Below are 17,438 nucleotides of genomic sequence, written 5' to 3'. Positions count from 1 at the left end.
TGAATACAGCAATACATTAAAAGGATGATACACCATGGTCAAGTGGGATTTATTCCGGGGACACAGGGATGGTTCAACATCTACAAATCAATCAATGTGATACACCACATTAACAAAATGAGCAATAAAAATCACATGATAATCTCAATAGATGCAGAGAAAGCATTTGACAAGATCCAACATACATTTATGATAAACACTCTCAATCAAATATGTATAGAAGGAAAGCACCTCAATATAACAAAGGCCATATATGACAAGCCCACAGCCAACATCATACTCAATGGTGAAAGACTGAAAGCCATCCGAGAACAGGAACGAGACAAGGGTGTCCACTCTCACCACTCTTATTTGATGTCATACTGGAGTTTTTGGCCGGAGCAATTAGGCAAGAAAGAGAAATAAAAGGAATTCAAATTGGAAAGGAAGAAGTGAAACCCTCACTGTTTTCAGAAGACATGAGTCTATATATAGAAGACCCCAAAGAATCCATTGGAAATCTATTGGAAATAATCAACAACTACAGCATAGTTGCAGAATACAAAATCGACTTACCAAAATCACTTGCATTTTTGTATACTAAGAATGAACTAGCAGAGAGAGAAGTTAAGAATACAATCCCATTTACAATGGCAACAGAAAGAACAAAATACCTAGAAACAAACTTACCAATGAGGTCAAAGACCTCTACCCTGAAAACTATAAGACATTATTCAAAGAAATTGAAGAAGACATAGAGAAATGGAAAGATAGTCCATGCTCATGGGTTTGAAGAATAAATGTAGTTAAAATGTCCATACTACCTAAAGCAATCTACAGATTCAGTGCAGTCCCAATCAGAATCCCAATGACATTCTTCATGGAAATAGAACAAAGAATCCTAAAATTTATATGGAACAACAAAAGACCCCCAAAAGCCAAAGCAATTCTGAGAAAAAAGAACAAAGCTAGAGGCATCACAATACCTCACTTTAAAATATACTACAAAGCTATAGTCATCAAAACAGCACGGTACTGGCACAAAAACAGACATACAGATCAAGGGAACAGAATTGAAAGCCCAGAAGTAAAACCACACATCTATGGACAGTTAATCTTTGACAGAGGAGCCAAGAACATACAATGGAGAAAGGAAAGTGTCCTCAATAAATGGTGTTTGGAAAACTGGACAGCCACATGCAAAAGAATGAAAGTAGACCATTATCTTACACCATAGACAAAAATTAATTCAAAATGGATTAAAAACTTGAATGTAAGACCTGAAACCATAAAACTCCTAGAAGAAAATATAGGTGGTACACTCTTTGACATCAGTCTTAGCAGCATCTTTTCAATTACCATGTCTACTAAGGCAAGGGAAAAAAAAGAAAAAAATGAACAAATTAGACTATATCAGACTAAAGAGCTTCTGCAAGTCAAAGGAAAGCATGAACAAAATGAAAAGACAATCCAACAACTGGGAGAAAATATTTACAAGTCATATATCTGACAAGGGGTTAATTTCCAAAAATATATAAAGAACTCATACAACTCAACAACAAAAAAAAACTCAATCAAAAAATGGGCAGAGGATACGAACAGACATTTTTCCAAAGAAGATATACAGATGGCCAACAGACACATGAAAAGATGCTCAACATCACTAATTAATAGGGAAATGCAAATCAAAACTAAGAGATATTACCCTACATGGGTCAGAATGGCTATAATCACCAAGAAAAAAATAACAAGTGTTGAAGAGGATGTGGAGAAAAGGAAACCCTCATACACTGCTGGTGGGAATGCAAATGGGTGCAGCCACTGTGGAAAACAGTATGGAGCTTTCTCAAAAAGATAAAAATAGAAATACCATACTATCCAGCTATCCCACTACTGGGTATTTATCCGAAAAACTTGAAATCAACAATTCAAAGAGATTTATGCACCCCTGTGTTCATGGCAGCATTATCCCAATAGCCAAGATGTAGAAGCAACCCAAGTGCCCTTCTATGGATGATTGGATAAAGAAGATGTAGTATATATACACAACGGAATACTTCTCAGCCATTAAAAAAAGACAAAACTGTCCCATTACAACAACATGGATGGACCTTGAAGGTATTATGTTTAGTGAAATAAGCCAGACAAAGACAAATATTGCATGATTTCACTCATATGTGGATGATAAACAAATACATGGATAAAGAGAACAGATTAGTGATTACCAGTGGAGAAGGGGGCTGGAGGTGGGCAAAAGGGGTAAAAGGGCACATATGTATGGTGACACATGAAAAATAGACTGACTACTGGTGGTGAGCACGATGAAGTCTATAGAGAAATTGATAAATAATAATGTACACCCAAAATTACACAATGTTATAAACCATTATGATCTCAATAAAATAAGTGAAGAAAAAAGAGAATAAATAAAAATATAAATAAACGTCTTCAAGAAAAAAAAAAACTAAAGCTGACCCTTCACTTAGTTGTTCTAGTGCTTCCCTCTAGTGGTGATATTCATGTACAACATGTCAACAAGGCAAAGGCAGGATGCTGCTGCATTGTCAAAGCTGAATATTTTGTGTGTTTGTTTTCAAGTTAATGTAGCATGTATAGTTACATAGTTTCATGACTAGAGAAACATATGAATTTAAAAGTGACCTCTTGGGAACCTGGCCAGCATCCCCTGGTTAGGTGATCATGTACCTCTGATTTGATATGAACTTCACCTCTTTGGTGTTCCTCAAAAGGCACAACTCCATTACAACCATGAGAAAAATATCAGACAAACCCAAACTGAGGAACATCCTGCGAAACACCTGCCCAATACTCCTCAAAACTGCCATGGCTGTGATGACAAGGGAAGTCTGAGAAACTGGCACAGACCAGAGGAGGGGAAGGAGACGTGACAACTACATGCAATGAGGTACCCTGGACAGGGTCCTGGAAAGAAAAAGGACAGTAGTGGAAAAACCAATAAAATCTTAATAAAGTGTGGAGTTCGGTTAAGAGTGATGTACCAGTGTTAGTTTCTTTGTTGTGACAATGTAAATTAAGTAAAGTACAATAACAATAGGGAAACTGGGTGAGGGGTATATGAAATTTCTCTTTTTCTTTCGTTTTCCTTCCTTCCTTCCTTCCTGCCTGCCTTTCTTCCTTCCTCCCTTCCTTCCTCCCTCCCTCTCTCTTTCTTTCCTTCATTCTTTCTTTCTTTCTTCCTCTCTCCCTCTCCTTCCCATCTCCCCCTGCTTCCTTCCTCTTCCTCTCTATCTCTTTTGAGTTTTTTTTGAGGGGTGGTCTTTTTAATTTTTCCCTCTCGTATATGAATTTCTAGTTTCTCTACATCTACTTACTTGACAGCTTCCATATTTTTTATTATCAGGTGGAGTGTTGGGAAACGCAGGGTCTCTGACCATGCATGCAAAGGTGGCGATCCACCTTACTTGATGCAGATGTGGATGCCCCACTCCCTGAGTTAACACTAAGCAATGGCTAGAATTCTAATTAGGTATTAATTTCACAAAGGAAAATTGCTGCAGCTTCCCAGACTCTGGCAAGTGGCTGAATGTAACCTCCTGGTGATGCAACCACTCAGATCACGTGGGTTAAAAGGAAATTACCCTACTGCTACATTTCCCCTCCTGGAGCATGGTGAGGCCGGTCTCTGAAAGCACAGACCGCCTCCAACTTCCCTAAAGGAGGCACGGATCGCCAACACTGATGCGGGCTCTTCTCTGGAGGCATGTACTCAGTGGCTGGATGACGGCGTTCCAAGGACGTAGCGGGTATTTCTCAGCTGGTGGAATGCTGTTTATAAACTTCTCGTTCATTTTTACTGTGATTTTTTGGACTCTAATTCAGCAGCCCTGTCAACTCTGAGGTTTACACTTAAGAAAAGAAATCAATCAATTTGTCTTAACTTCCAAGGGATTAAAACTGCTGTGTATTATGTGATAGACTTATCTGAAATGCCAATAAAAATGGACCTGTGTTTTCGTTCCCACGTGACTCTCCACCCACACAGTTTCTTCCTACTGAGTGTGGCTCCTATCCCAGTGGGTGACCAGGGACCCTGATCGTGTGTTCCCTCTCTGTCAAGACCCCTTGGGAGGATCAACCATTCCTCAGCATTTAAAGGGAGGCTGTGTCAGGGCCGTCCTGAGGGGCGTGGACCCAGCCCCTGTCTACTCTACTTGTCCCCAGCACACCTGCAGGCTGGTCCCATATGGGCGTCCCCTCGCCCCAGAAAGAATCTTTCCCATGGACATTTTGTTTCTCCTCAAACTCCTTCTTATTCTGTTTTCTTGCCGCTGCCCCTGATCTCCTGAATCCCAGTTCGTTTCTACTCCTATCAGGTTGAACTTAGGGCGACCTGCTCCCCTTGAGGTTCTTGCCCTACCTCCTAGATCTTGGAAATACCTAACCCCCAAGGCAGGAGGTAGTTGGCGCTGCTTATCTTCTTCTTCACTTGCACTGCTGGATAGAGGGAGGTGTCCTTCGGGGACCTGAAGAAGAGCCAGAGTGGTGTTTCCTGTCCCAGGGGCTGCTTTCTCTTTCTTCTGATTTCTTTTTTCTGGTCTGTTCAAGACATCTTAAAAACAAAACCACAGATTTCCCCAATTTCCTGCCAATTTAGCTTTCAGATCTTTTGCTAAAATAAAACCAAACTGCATGTCTCCTTGCTTCTCTTGAATTCCACTTCAAATCCTTTTTCTTCTGTGTGTGTATGAGGGTACGGGTACACTTGTCTTTTGAGCAAAAGCGTTTAGCGCTATAATGCACCAGGCACCACTCTAGGTGTTTTAACATGTTTATTTCTCCCGGCTTGTGAGTGTCACAGTCCTGTGAGCCCCCAGACCCCACATCATGAAACTAGTGAACAACAGAATTAGGATTTGAATTCCAGGGGTGTGTCCCTAGAGACATGCTCTTAACTCCCCTCCTCTACTCCTCCTCTGCAGTATTTTCAAGCAGAACCACTTCATAAGTTTGGGGGTCCAGTGCAAATTGAAAACGCAGGGCCCATGATTCAAAAGTTATTATGCATTTCAAGATGGCAACAGCAGAACATTAAACAAAGAACAGGGTTTCTGGAGTCTTGGGCCCTGCACTGCTGCACAGACGGCATGCCCAAGAAGCCGGCTCTGTCCTCAAATACTCATTTCCTATTTTTTCTTTTTTGAGGAAGACTAGCCCTGAGCTAACGTCTGCTTCCAATCCTCCTCTTTTTGCTGAGGAAGCTTGGCCCTGAGCTAACATCCGTGCCTATCTTCCTCTATTTTATATGTGGGATGCCTGCCACAGATGGCTTGATAAGTGGTATGTAGGTCCACACCCAGGATCAGAAATGGAGAACCCTGGGCTGCTGAAGCGCAGCATGAGAACTTAACCACTATGCCACTGGGCTGGCCCCCAAATACTCATTTCTAGTTGTATTGTGTGCATGTGTCTTGGGCTATAGTGGATATCAAGGAGAGGGCGATTATTATTCCCATCTAAGACAGCGTTGTATCAAACCTGCTTTTGATCCTCCTATTGTAGGATGCTAACATTTGGGGAATATAAGCGAGGGTATAAGAGATTTCTTTGCACTGATTTTTCTATATTTTCGTAAGCCTGAAATTATCGAAAAATGAAAAGTCAAAAGTTCAAGAACATTTAAAACTAAGTGAAGCTGCAACCTCAATGGTGAAGAATTTCCTCCGTTCTCCCATACTCGATCCTTCTCATTATTTGCTCCTTCACCATCATTATCTGATCTCAGATGATGACGGCTAACAGGCTGAATCCTCTTTTTTGGCTTCTGATAAGCAGAGTGGAGGCAGGTGCTAGATGCGGTCAAGACCACTGACCATGGGACCGCACTCGGTGACCACAATGTCGATCACTGCAGACACTGGTCCTCATGGAATTTTACCGTGTCCTACTTGGCTCCCAAGGAGAGGAATGTGTGGCCAACCATTAGCTTTCATCAAAGTTATATATGAAAAAACCAATAGAATTAGTTTTATACAAAAAATTCTCATAAAATCTATTCTACCGCTACAAATACAAGCCTAAAGTAATGATATAACTGTTTTCCTCTTAATGGCCTAAAATGGATTTTGTGAGTTTTTCCATTCATTTGTGAAAAATATTATTTCTTTTATCTACATGGAAAAGGTGAGACACAGAGAAATGAACCAACTGGTACTGCGGCACCAGGTGCATCCTTGTTTTGCATCCTTGATCCTGTTTGTTTAGTCCTCCAAAATGACAAGTTAACTAGCCATTGGGTGGTCCAAATTGGCAGTTCAGTATCATAACACCATATCAAACATTTCTTCACCACACAGAGCCACCCACTCCATTGCAGCCCGTTAGTTCCCATCTTTGTGATTAGTTTTAAATACAGTGTGTGATTGCAGCAGGACCTACAAAACAAGATAAAACAAATGCCTAAAGTATTTTCACATGCCCAAAATTAAGCGTACAGAAAAAGTCTCTTATATGCCAAATATATCATTCCAAACATTGGTAAGAACCATACTAGCGTAAGATTGTAAAATAAATCTAAATAAGCAACAAACTGTCCTCATACTGTCTGGTTAATATACTTCTATAGTGTTCTTATCTTTATTTTTAAAGTGATCTTAAACAGAATTTCATTTCATTATCTTTTAAATAACAACTTAGCCAACTCGGATAATGCAATGGTGGAGGTGAGGAAGGCAAAGACAACCTCAAACGATGCTTCAGAGAAACTTGCACTCACTTCTTCTCGATGGTCTGGGCACAGCTGAGCAGGGACGGCAGTGTTTGCAGTTGCTCACTGCCCCCTGCCAGCCCCTCACTCCCGGGCCTCACCCAAGGAGAATAGGAACCTGAAAGGAGAAGCTGCTCTGATATAAGCAAAGCTGGAGATCTGGGACCCCGCTTTTAATCATGATTGACTTTTTAAAGTTAATCAAGTTTAGAAAATTAAGTTATAAAAGTGAATGTGCCCACAAATAATCAGGAGCAAACTATATTTTTATAATCCCCAGGATCCTAGCCCGGGGTCAGACGGACAACATGGAGGCAGAAAGTTGAGTGGGCCCTGCAGCAAAGGAGAGGGTGCTCGCCTGGCTGCAGTGGGGAGACAAAAGTTAGACGGGGCCATCGTTGCCTTCAGTAGCCCAGTTCTGTTTGATTTTCTATAGATTGTTTATCATTCAGAAATCTTTTTGGCAGTATTAACTAAAACTGAACACATGCCCATTCTATGTTGCAACAATTCCACTTCTAGGTGTAGATCCAACAGAAAGATGTATATAAGTTGCCTGAACTATTTTCAGAGAATATTCACAGAAACACAACTCCTAGCAGCCCCAAACTGGAAAAATTTCAAAGGCCCTTCGACAGTAAAGTGGACAAATACTTTTTGTGATATCTCAAGAAAATGAAGTTCTGTTCGGTGGTAGATATGAATGAACCACGGCTACAGGCAGCAGTGTGGAAGAATGTCACAGACAAGTTGGTGAACGGATGAAGGCAGACAGTGTGTACGAAAGGTTACATTCTATATGATGCCGTTCGTATTAGGTTCTTCCCTGATGATGAAAATCAGAATGGCAATTACCTCTAAGGACAGGGAGGAGTGTGAAAGACCTTGGGGCGCTGGCAATGTTCGTATTTAGATTTGGGAGGTGGCTACAGGAGGATGTCCATTTTGTAAAAATACATTACCAAGCTGTGCGCTTAAGTTTTGCATTTTATTGCATGTATATTATATATTGTCCTTCGATGTTTTAAAATAAAACATCCATATTTCTGAGAGAAGTTTAAGTGTCATGTTTCATGGAATGAGTATAGATTTTTATGTTATAAAGCAACTCAAAAATCGTAAAGCATCATAGGCACCAAACCAAATACATCATTTGGCTGCACTGGTGTGCTGTTCTCCAGTTTAGAGCTTCTCTCCTAGGGCAAGGAAGTCTTTAGAGTAATGTTTTCTGATTCATAATTCAAATTACGAAAGGATTTATTAAGTTCTTCTAGCAATAAATTGCCGCATCCTTAACAAACCACGGGGGAAGACGTTCTCGTTGCAGGATGACTTAGAGAGTGGAGTTGATTTCTCCAGCTGCCAGTCAGGGCTGCACATAATTTCACCCTGGATGTTCTGCTGACTTGCTTAGCTCCCACACGAGGGAGCAATTTAAAACCCTGAAGTAATTATTTATCACAGTCATGATTTCAAATTTAAGACATGAGGATATCTGGATGGGGCCCATACATTTAGACCTTAGAAACGTTCTGTTGTAGAAAACCCCAGTATAACATCATCTTTCCCTAAAATAAATTGGGGAAAGGACAGAGGAGACGGCATTGGGGCAGCTACTGCTGCATCAGAGATCCCCCACCCCCTGCATGGACACAGTCTTAATTCTATCCGGATATCTAAATAAACTTTTTCTTAACCAAAGCCTACTTTTCCTCATAATTTCATACACAAACAAGATAGGATTCACATCTTAACGCTAGCTTAACCTGAAAGTAAAGTAAGATTTAAGACTATTTTATGTGTTTGAATTCTACACCTGCTGACAAAATACGCTAAATCTTTTAAAAAGCATAACGGTGTGAGATGTAGATAACAGCAGATTGGTACACAAGTCTATTGTCATGTAGTCTTATCTTTTGTTAACCTTATGCTCTAAGAAATATTCAATTTATATTTTTATATCTATGGTATTGATGCGAACAAATCCTTTTTAAAATATGTAACATATTCATGATTTCAAATTCTTTATTGCCATAACCTAATGCATATTACTTTATAATGCTTTTCAATTATGCACCTAACTTTTTGTGTGTGTGTATGAGGAAGGCTGGCCCCAAGCTAACATCTGTGGCCAATCTTCCTCTATTCTATGGCGGGATGCCGCCACAGCACGGCTTGACGAGCGGTGTGAGGTCTGAGCCTGGAATCAGAACCTGCAAACCCTGGTCTGCCAAAGTGGAGGGTCAAACCTTACCCACCATGCAACCATGCTGGCCCTGCACCTAATTTTTAAAGTGACATTTAGTTCTACGGAGAGAAATCCAGAGATGAGTGGTGTTAGACAGACTCGATCAAAAAGTCAGGCCACAGGCACTGGAGTATTTTATTTGGCAATCCCAGTAGCAGCAACACTAGGAAAATTACTCACCTCCTTGGAGTATCTAAGCTCGTACTCCACTTATCACTTCTTTTTCAACTATCATACTGTGAAACAAAAAAAATTCCAGAATATATTTTATTTAACCAAAAGGCCAAAATTATAGAAACCAGAGTTTTAAACAAAGTTTAATTTTAGACACAAAATACAAATTATTTTCTTTGTTTGGAAAAGTATAATCTTCAAAAATATTCTAATGCAGACTGGGGAAAATTAATGTAGACCGGGGCCTATTTTTCCATCTGCTATTCAAACTGCTGAAGTAAAGTGTTTAATGAAGTAAACTCTTTAAACCGACGACATTTAAAAAAAGACAAGCGAAACAACGGAAATTGATGTTATAAAAGATAAGAAGAACAGCATTCTCAAATATGATTCTCTATATAATGAAAATCAGGAGAATGTCTCCTGGCATACCATAATCTTCATAACAAGCACATGGCATATAACATACTTCAGGATGCCAAGGACTTCAAATCTCAACTTCTGTAAAGCTAAGAACAAGTATTTTTTAAAGGCGAACTCCAGTAGCAGCAGTTTAACAGAAGGGTAGGAAGTAAAGGGAAATCATATTACATTCTTATAAGTGTATTCATTAACTTCTATGGCGATCATATTTTTATATAAGAACAATCATAGTTATCTTTTCAATTCATGCTTATATGCATGAATTGGAATTACTCTAAATTAAAACTTTCTGAAGTAACTGAAATTAGCTATAAAAACTACACATAAGCCTAGACACATGAGAGAAATTATTTCCCTCCCATGAAAAATGTCTGGGAGTGTTCCAAGAGGAAATATATAATATTAGAGATAAAAATTGCAAACCTGAAATAAACCAAAAAGACTTAAATAGTATATTCTATTTTGAGTCCAATTGTCTACTTAATTTAAACTTTTAATTACTTTGTCATGTACTGAATGCAAGAGTTCTATAAATTTTTTTCTTTTTACTTTTCACAAGGTTAACTGCAAAAGGAGAGGGACATTTTTAACATAAAAATAGAGGATGAATCCTGAGATTTCCTAAAAATGTCCTAACGCCCTACAGATGTGGGCACCGGTTCCATTGTATATCATGGGATACCGTTTTTGAAGAAATTATTACTGTCTCTGAATCCTGTGCTTCCTCCAAGACAAGAAGCTATGACTAAGTTGTTCAACATGGCATTGTGATGAAGTCTTTCTAATTCTTTCTTTCCTTACATGGGCTCGAGTTCTTGTAATTCACATGACACCCTTTGGCTGTGGTTGTCGGTTAAATTTCCTGTTTTGGTCTAGTTTCAGCAAACCAAAATAAATAGCTCACAGAAAAGGCTATGGTAACTACTGGGTTTTTTTCCTTTTGGTCTTTCCAGTTAAGTGTTTTCTCCTTGCAGGTACAGAGAAAGGGAGGAAAATAGCCACAAACAAGGTGTAAGTAGGTCACAGAAGTTTCAGTGCACCAAAAAATGTGCCATCTCCGTCCCGGGAAATTTTAGCATCTTCACGTGGTATTGCAAGTTGGAGTTCATCTCCTTCTTCCAGCTTTGCAATGCCTGGAAAAGAACGATTTACAAGAGCTTGAAGTGGTTGTACAACGGGAAATAAAAAGAACATTAAATAAAATTATTGTTTTGGAAAAAAATGGTAACATAGGCATTCACACTTCAAATTATACCAGCGGACTGCTAAACCAGTTACTGCCTTGCTAGCCTAGCCTAAAAGGCATAGCATATCCCTTGACCAAATGTTATATAGTTAAAAGTGGTTTTGCTTCATTTTATTGATGCACACACACACACACGTATATATATATACTGCATAATCCTAAACATACTTTTAAAAGTGCCCATAAAATGTGTAAGTTATTAAAAAGTAAAAACGAAACATCATGTATTGACAAAGCACATCTGTTAACAGAGTCCAGACTATGGGATTAGGAGTTATCTGGATTACTTTTTCTAGCCCTCTATATTTTGTGTTTCCTCAAGTGACCATATTTGTCTCTAGAATCAAAAGCAACAAAGTAATTAACTTCACAAAATTGACCAATAAATCTGCCTGTACCTAATTTGCAATGATGTATTTTGTGATTCAGGACTACAAAAAACAATTCAGGAACTACACTCAGTACACCAGGTAATTCCTGACCCCATTTTAAAAGAAAAATATGAAGAAAAAGAAAGAGGAGAAAAGGGGAGAGGAGGAGAAACTAACAAACAAAATAGTATCCGGATCCGAATTGTCAGGCCCTCCAACTAACAATTTAAAAAGTAGTTGCATCATCATTTCATTAACATACAGTGAAAACGTATTTACATGAGCACATCTCTGTTAACATCTATTCTACCAACAGGCCCAAAGCACCCAGATTTCCTCAGGCTACAGCCAGTTGGTGTTTATTTATTGAACACTCACGACGTACTAGACACCTTTTTAGACAAGCATAGAGCAGTGACAGTGATCAGAAGGACAAAAGATGCTTTCTCCAAGGATGTTGTTATTTTGTACTGGGCCAAGACAGAAAACAAACAAAAGAACATAGTTTTAGGTATTGTTAAGGGCAATGTGTACACCTCCTAGGATAGGCAAAGCATTTGATGACTACATTAAATAGTAAAAAAAATTGGTATTTGTTGAATACATTAGTCATTACCACAGAGATTGAAGATAATCTAATATTTTGACAAAGGCTGTAGATCACAAAGCACTGCTATTGACTCTCAAAGTAAAGTCATGTGAACAAACTAGTTTTTGTAAAGTGCGTTCTATTTAAAATTCCAGCCCTGAGTTATTGGCTATTTCAATTCCTCCTGATTATAGCGATCAGCTCTAATTTTTTCTTTCATAAACATATTCAATTTATTAATGAAATAATGAGTAAGACTCAGCTATGTGTATAAAAGAGCTTCCTTGGCATTATGTTTGGCTCCTCAAATGGACCATTTAAATTTTTTTCAGGTTATCATGGAAGTGCTTTATGCACGTATACACTAAAGAGTAGTTTTTAATGGTTTTAAACAAAATTGCCCTGGAACAGATTAAAATGACAAACTCGAAATTTCCTCGAGAATGGTTCTCATATATAATATTAAGCTATTAGCATTGAGAAATATCTTAAAGATGCTGAGGATTAGAATATTTGAAAAAGAGTCCATTGTAGAGCTGTAAAGACTAATAAATATAAATAAATAATGGATTGGAGTAGCCTTGCCATTTATAAAAACTTTGCAACACCAAAATACTAGTCATCACTGGATACAGGGGAACATTTCTTTATGAAAATTAGGGAATTCCAGTTTAACAAACTTCCTCATCATCTCGTTAAAGCTCTTTTTGGCTGCATATCCAGAATGACAATTGTCTCTATTATTATGAACCATTTTCCTTCCTTTCTAACTTGGTTATTGTTCCTTTCTGAGTTATTGGGCATTTGTTAGTAAATATCTTTGAAATACAGTACTTCAGATTGCACAGCCATCCCCATCCTGCGTTTCACACTGTCATTCGTAGCATCATCTGGAGCTGCAGACATTCCTCAGGGTTCAGAATGGATTTGTCAAAATCACCAGAGAGGAATAAATGTGTTTAAAGCAAACACTTTCTTTTCCAATATCAGCCTTGATTAATTTGAAACTACCCCCAACAGGAAGTGAAGGTTGCACTGGCAATTACAGCCAAAGTAGAGCTGAAATGAACAATGCCTGCTCTTTCCCGTTTCTCTCCACGTCCTCACTGCCGCTCAGTTGAAATGCAGTCTTGCTCCTACACTTTCACATCCCAAAGCCATCTGGTGTCCATTTACACCAAAGGTCACCTGCATGACAGTGAGAGAGGACATTGTGCAAGTTGACCTGACCCTCAAACCAGCCAAGGGCATCTCTTCTGTAGCCCTTAAAGAAGTTTTGGAGGCTCACACTCGGGGCAGACAGGTTGGCTTAAACCAAGATCCGAAACTTAGCAGCTGTTCAACCCAGGACAGCGTGTGTTGCTTCTCGGCGTCTCAGATCGCACCTCCGTGAAGGGGGCGGATTAAATGAACACGCATGTGTAAAGTGCAGACAGGACAAGGGTGCTTGGCACATGGTAGTCATGCTCTTATTATTCTATCAGTATTGTTGTTATTGTTACACGTTGAAGAAAACACAGCTTAGAATTGTTCTCAGTGTTGATCGCTATGAAGTTACCACCCTTTCTAAATGGATAGAAAAATGATAAAACTGTTAGTAATGACTGTACCTGTCTCAGTTAAAACAGACTAGTTTATCATTCAGGATAACGAAAACCACACAATATATTGAGGAATGTCTTTCTGTCTACTTATACAGAGCTATTATTTACCAGCTGAATAACAGGAATTATTGGGTAGTGTTTCAGGCATATTTTGAATACATCGGAACAAAGTCACCAGACTCAGTTCATCCCCAAAGACATGGACCTTTTTCCTCTGTATTAGATGTCCCATGGCAAAGGTGTTATCGGTGTATAAAACCTGAGGAACAAACCAAAGAACTTTGTCAGAAGCGAGCACAACATGGAAGGCTTTGGACAGCGAGAGCAGAATTACGGCTGGACCTACCTGACCATATATAAAAAAGTAACCGGTTTCTTTGACCAATATTTTATTTTCTTTTTCTTCTAGGGCTTTTCCTCTTTTAAAGCTGAGAAGCCACGGAACAAATGTGTAAGCTCCTACAATGAAGAGAACGATTTATCAGAAAAAAAACAAAACAGGGAAAAGCAGAGTTTTCACCTCCACTTCGTTAATAAACTAAGTCTGAGACGGGGAGGAGAAGTCCATCTTTAAAAAGAGAGGAAGAGAAGATAAATCACTCCAGTCGTTCATCTCCAGTGGTTTCCCCACATCATTTACATATTGACCCGGGCAACTATCACATACAGGAACTGGAGAGAAACACTTCATCTGAAATGTCTGGGTTTTCTTTTATTCTTCTGTATTTCAGCCATTTTCATAATAAAGGCTGGTCTGGATGGGAGAGTTTGAGGCGAAGTCTGGACAAATGTCTCTGCATAACACAGTAATAGAGGTTTTCCAGCGTTTTTTTGGTTCCTGAGAGGAGGGAGTTACTGTGTGTAGAGTGTAACAAAGGGTATGAGGAGAAAGCCAGCCCCCCTCCAACATGGCGACAGAACAGAGCTTCAGGAGAGGCGGAGTAGTTACTAAGACACAGTCTTTACTAGGAGATGGTCAAGGAACTTTGTGATGATAGTCTGTAGCAATCAAGTTCGAGTGGTTTCTGTTCGATACGCTAATTCTCTTCCACTGTCCCTCAGACTTCACTGGGGGAGTGACAGGGAAGCCACTGTGCTCAAGAATCGGAAGAAGTGGCAGGGAGAAGACAACGGCTGCAGAAATGAGGCGATGAGAGGGGACCAAATCTCTGAGCCAGAACTCGGCGCTTTTGGACATCAACACCCAGCAAGACAGTATAAACACTCCTTTCCCGAGAATCCACAGTGTGAGTTCACTGGATTTCTCACCTTTATGTCATGTAAATATTGGAGAAAACATTGAACCCTAAGGCTAGATTGGGAAATGTGGAGGGGATAAATAAAACGGTATAAAATAAGTTAGAAGATTCAAGAAATGGTAAAATAAGGACAGAATAGTAAAATGAAACTGTGGTAGTCTAAAGTTATATAAAAACCTTCCTATATGATTGGTGATGTTGGACCACATGTGTCCCCAAGCGTCACCTTGATCATAGCAAAAAGGGAAATAAATCAATAATAAAATTCAGAGTCCACAAGACAATAAGCCAGAACTTCAAGAAAAGAACAACTTGCCCAAGATCGAGCTTAAAGAAAATTTTCCCGTCTGGATTTTTAGAAGGGAGCACCTAGGATGTGGTAGTCGGCAATGCTTTCACATTTACAAATACGGTTAAACGTATGTGCCTGCTTAGATAGTGCCCCCAAGGCAATTCTTTCATGTTTGAACTTTTCCCAAATAGAATTTGCAAGGGAAGAATATAAAACAAGAACCAGGGCCCGGCCTGGTGGTGCAGCGGTTAAGTGTACACGTTCCACTTCGGCGGCCCGGGGTTTACCGGCTGGGATTCCAGGTGTGGACATGGCACCACTTGGCAAGCCATGCTGTGGCAGGCGTCCCACATATAAAGTAGAGGAAGATGGGCACGGATGTTAGCTCAGGGCCAGTCTTCCTCAGCAAAAAGAGGAGGATTGGCAGCAGTTAGCTCAGGGCTAAACTTCCTCAAAAAAAACAAAACAAAAAAAAACAAGAACCACATATTTTCTGAATATTTCTGAGGGGTTAGGAACACGAAGTGATCAAACAAAGCAAATTACACTGTGAATTCAAGTAAAAATGAAACAATTCCTTAAGGCGGCCCTCCAGGTGCCCATCACCAGGGGCAGAGGGAGGCAAGCTGTGAGCAAGGAGAGAAGAAGGTAGGAGGAGACGACGGGCACGTGGAGAGACATGGCCGATCTCCAGCGCAGGCTCTTGACTGCTCCTCTTACAGGCTCCCAGGAACTGCCTCCATCTCTCATGGGGAGTGGACGCCCCTCCTTGGTGGCGGGCCTGATCACCCAAATTTGCTCTTCGCAAAGAAAGTCTCTGAGAAACCTTTCTCCTTAAGTGAAAACCTTCCAGTGCCATACTGGATAAAAACAATCCATGAATAAAAGATCGCAACTGCAAATAACAGAGGCAAACTTCTCATCACCTGTTTTTATACATCATATCAGTGAAAAGACTATAATAAAGTAGTTTTAAATTTTGTCAAAATGAGATCATGGGCCCAAAACATCTCTTAATGTAGAATGCTGAAAATATGAGGAAGAATTAATATCATGGTCACTATTATTATAAAATACAAACTGATGACTCTGAAGGCAATTACTTTCATGGTTGTAATGATAACTTGTTTGATGTTCTGACCAGAGGGCTTTTCTTCCTTTCAAAAGAATCCACATCTTAGATTCTAATTTCTCTGCGTTAAGGAACTGTTTATGTTTGGCTCCCTGCTCTTTCTCCAGGGCCTAAAATGATGACTGGCCTACAGCACACACATGCAGCAAATATTTATCGAATTAACTAACTCAACTTTAAACATAACATAATTCAAAATGGCGGTGTACTGTGCAACCAGTCACAAGCAATCATTTGTTTTTTAAAAGCATTTTGCTACCTAGTTACTGGAACTCTGGGAATTGAAACACCCTCCATCATAGAGGTAGTATGTATTCTTGAGTTGAAGAAAAATACGTAATTATAAAACTGCTTGTATGTATTCTAAAAAAATTTAGATATGTTCAATTGGTTCTGTTTCTTTACACCATACTTGTATCCATAAAATTGGTGATCCAGTTCTTACCAAATTCCACTGCTATATTGTCAGAATAGAAAGGAAAACAAGTAGGTATTAGGTTTGTATTCTTATTTTCTCTTGATATTTTCTTTTGGCATTTCATCGTATCTTGCTAGAAATAGTCTTATTAAAGACAGTGTACACTTTTACTTGCTTTTTGTTTTTTTTAAAGAGTGTTATTTTGGTGAGGATGATGGGCCCTGAGCTAGCATCTGTTGCCAATCTTTCTTTTTTCCTCTCCCCAAAGCCCCAGTACCTAGCTGTATAGCCTACTTGTAAATCATTGTAGCTCTTCTATGTGGGATGCCCCCACATAGTGGTGCGTGGGTCTGTGCCCAGGATCTGAACCAGTGAACCCTGAGCCAGAGCACATGGATTTAACCACTACACCACTGGGCTGGCCCCCATTTACTTGTTTTCGCGTGCTGTCTGTATTTCTCCTCCACTGCACACACACACCCACATACATGCATACATGAACACACTTATACCCCATAAGGTCAAGGCTATCACTGTGCTGTACTCATAGCCATTCACTCAAATGCCAGGAATGGAGCCTAGCACATGGTGTGCACTCAGTAAATATGTGCTGCTGAATGAACTTTAAATTCTTTAAGTAAACAGGCCAAACAGTAGATTAAGAGCTAAAATAATTACAAACTTACGCATAAATATTATAACACGTTTCTACATCTTAAAACTTGCATAAATTTTTAGCCTGCTAGTTAGACTGCAGATAAATGCTAACAACCAATGTGCATGAAGTGCTTCTTCTGGAGAATGCTTTTCTAAACTAGCATGCATCAGTTCTCATAGTAGATATTTAAGAATTTGGAAGTAAACTGCAAGAGTACTAATGCTTATTTTGTGAGTCAACAGCTAGAATACGATGTATCTTGGTACATAAAGCTTGAACCTCCCAGCTCCACTCAGCTTT

The 17,438-nt window shown here is 39.5% G+C and overlaps 1 protein-coding gene across 2 annotated transcripts in view; it reads right to left on the bottom strand.

Moving 5' to 3' along the window:
- Positions 1–9,225: 9,225 nt before the first annotated feature.
- Positions 9,226–17,438, bottom strand: part of TNFSF13B (TNF superfamily member 13b) — a 78,915-nt gene continuing 70,702 nt past the window's right edge. Inside the window, exons 6-8 of one of the 2 annotated variants that reach the window (XM_023621314.2) lie at positions 13,726–13,838; positions 13,488–13,638; positions 9,226–10,702 (exon numbers count right to left, since the gene is read on the bottom strand). In XM_023621314.2, the coding sequence (XP_023477082.1) occupies positions 10,590–10,702; positions 13,488–13,638; positions 13,726–13,838 (377 nt within the window). In that variant the 3' untranslated portion in view covers positions 9,226–10,589. The remainder of the gene's footprint in view (positions 10,703–13,487; positions 13,639–13,725; positions 13,839–17,438) is intronic. The other variant, NM_001242445.1, reaches the window with a different exon arrangement.

This window comes from Equus caballus, chromosome 17 (genome assembly GCF_041296265.1).
Source record: "Equus caballus isolate H_3958 breed thoroughbred chromosome 17, TB-T2T, whole genome shotgun sequence".
NCBI lineage: Eukaryota > Metazoa > Chordata > Mammalia > Perissodactyla > Equidae > Equus > Equus caballus.
Note: the sequence above shows the minus strand (reverse complement) of the source record. Positions and strands in the feature narration are given on the sequence as shown.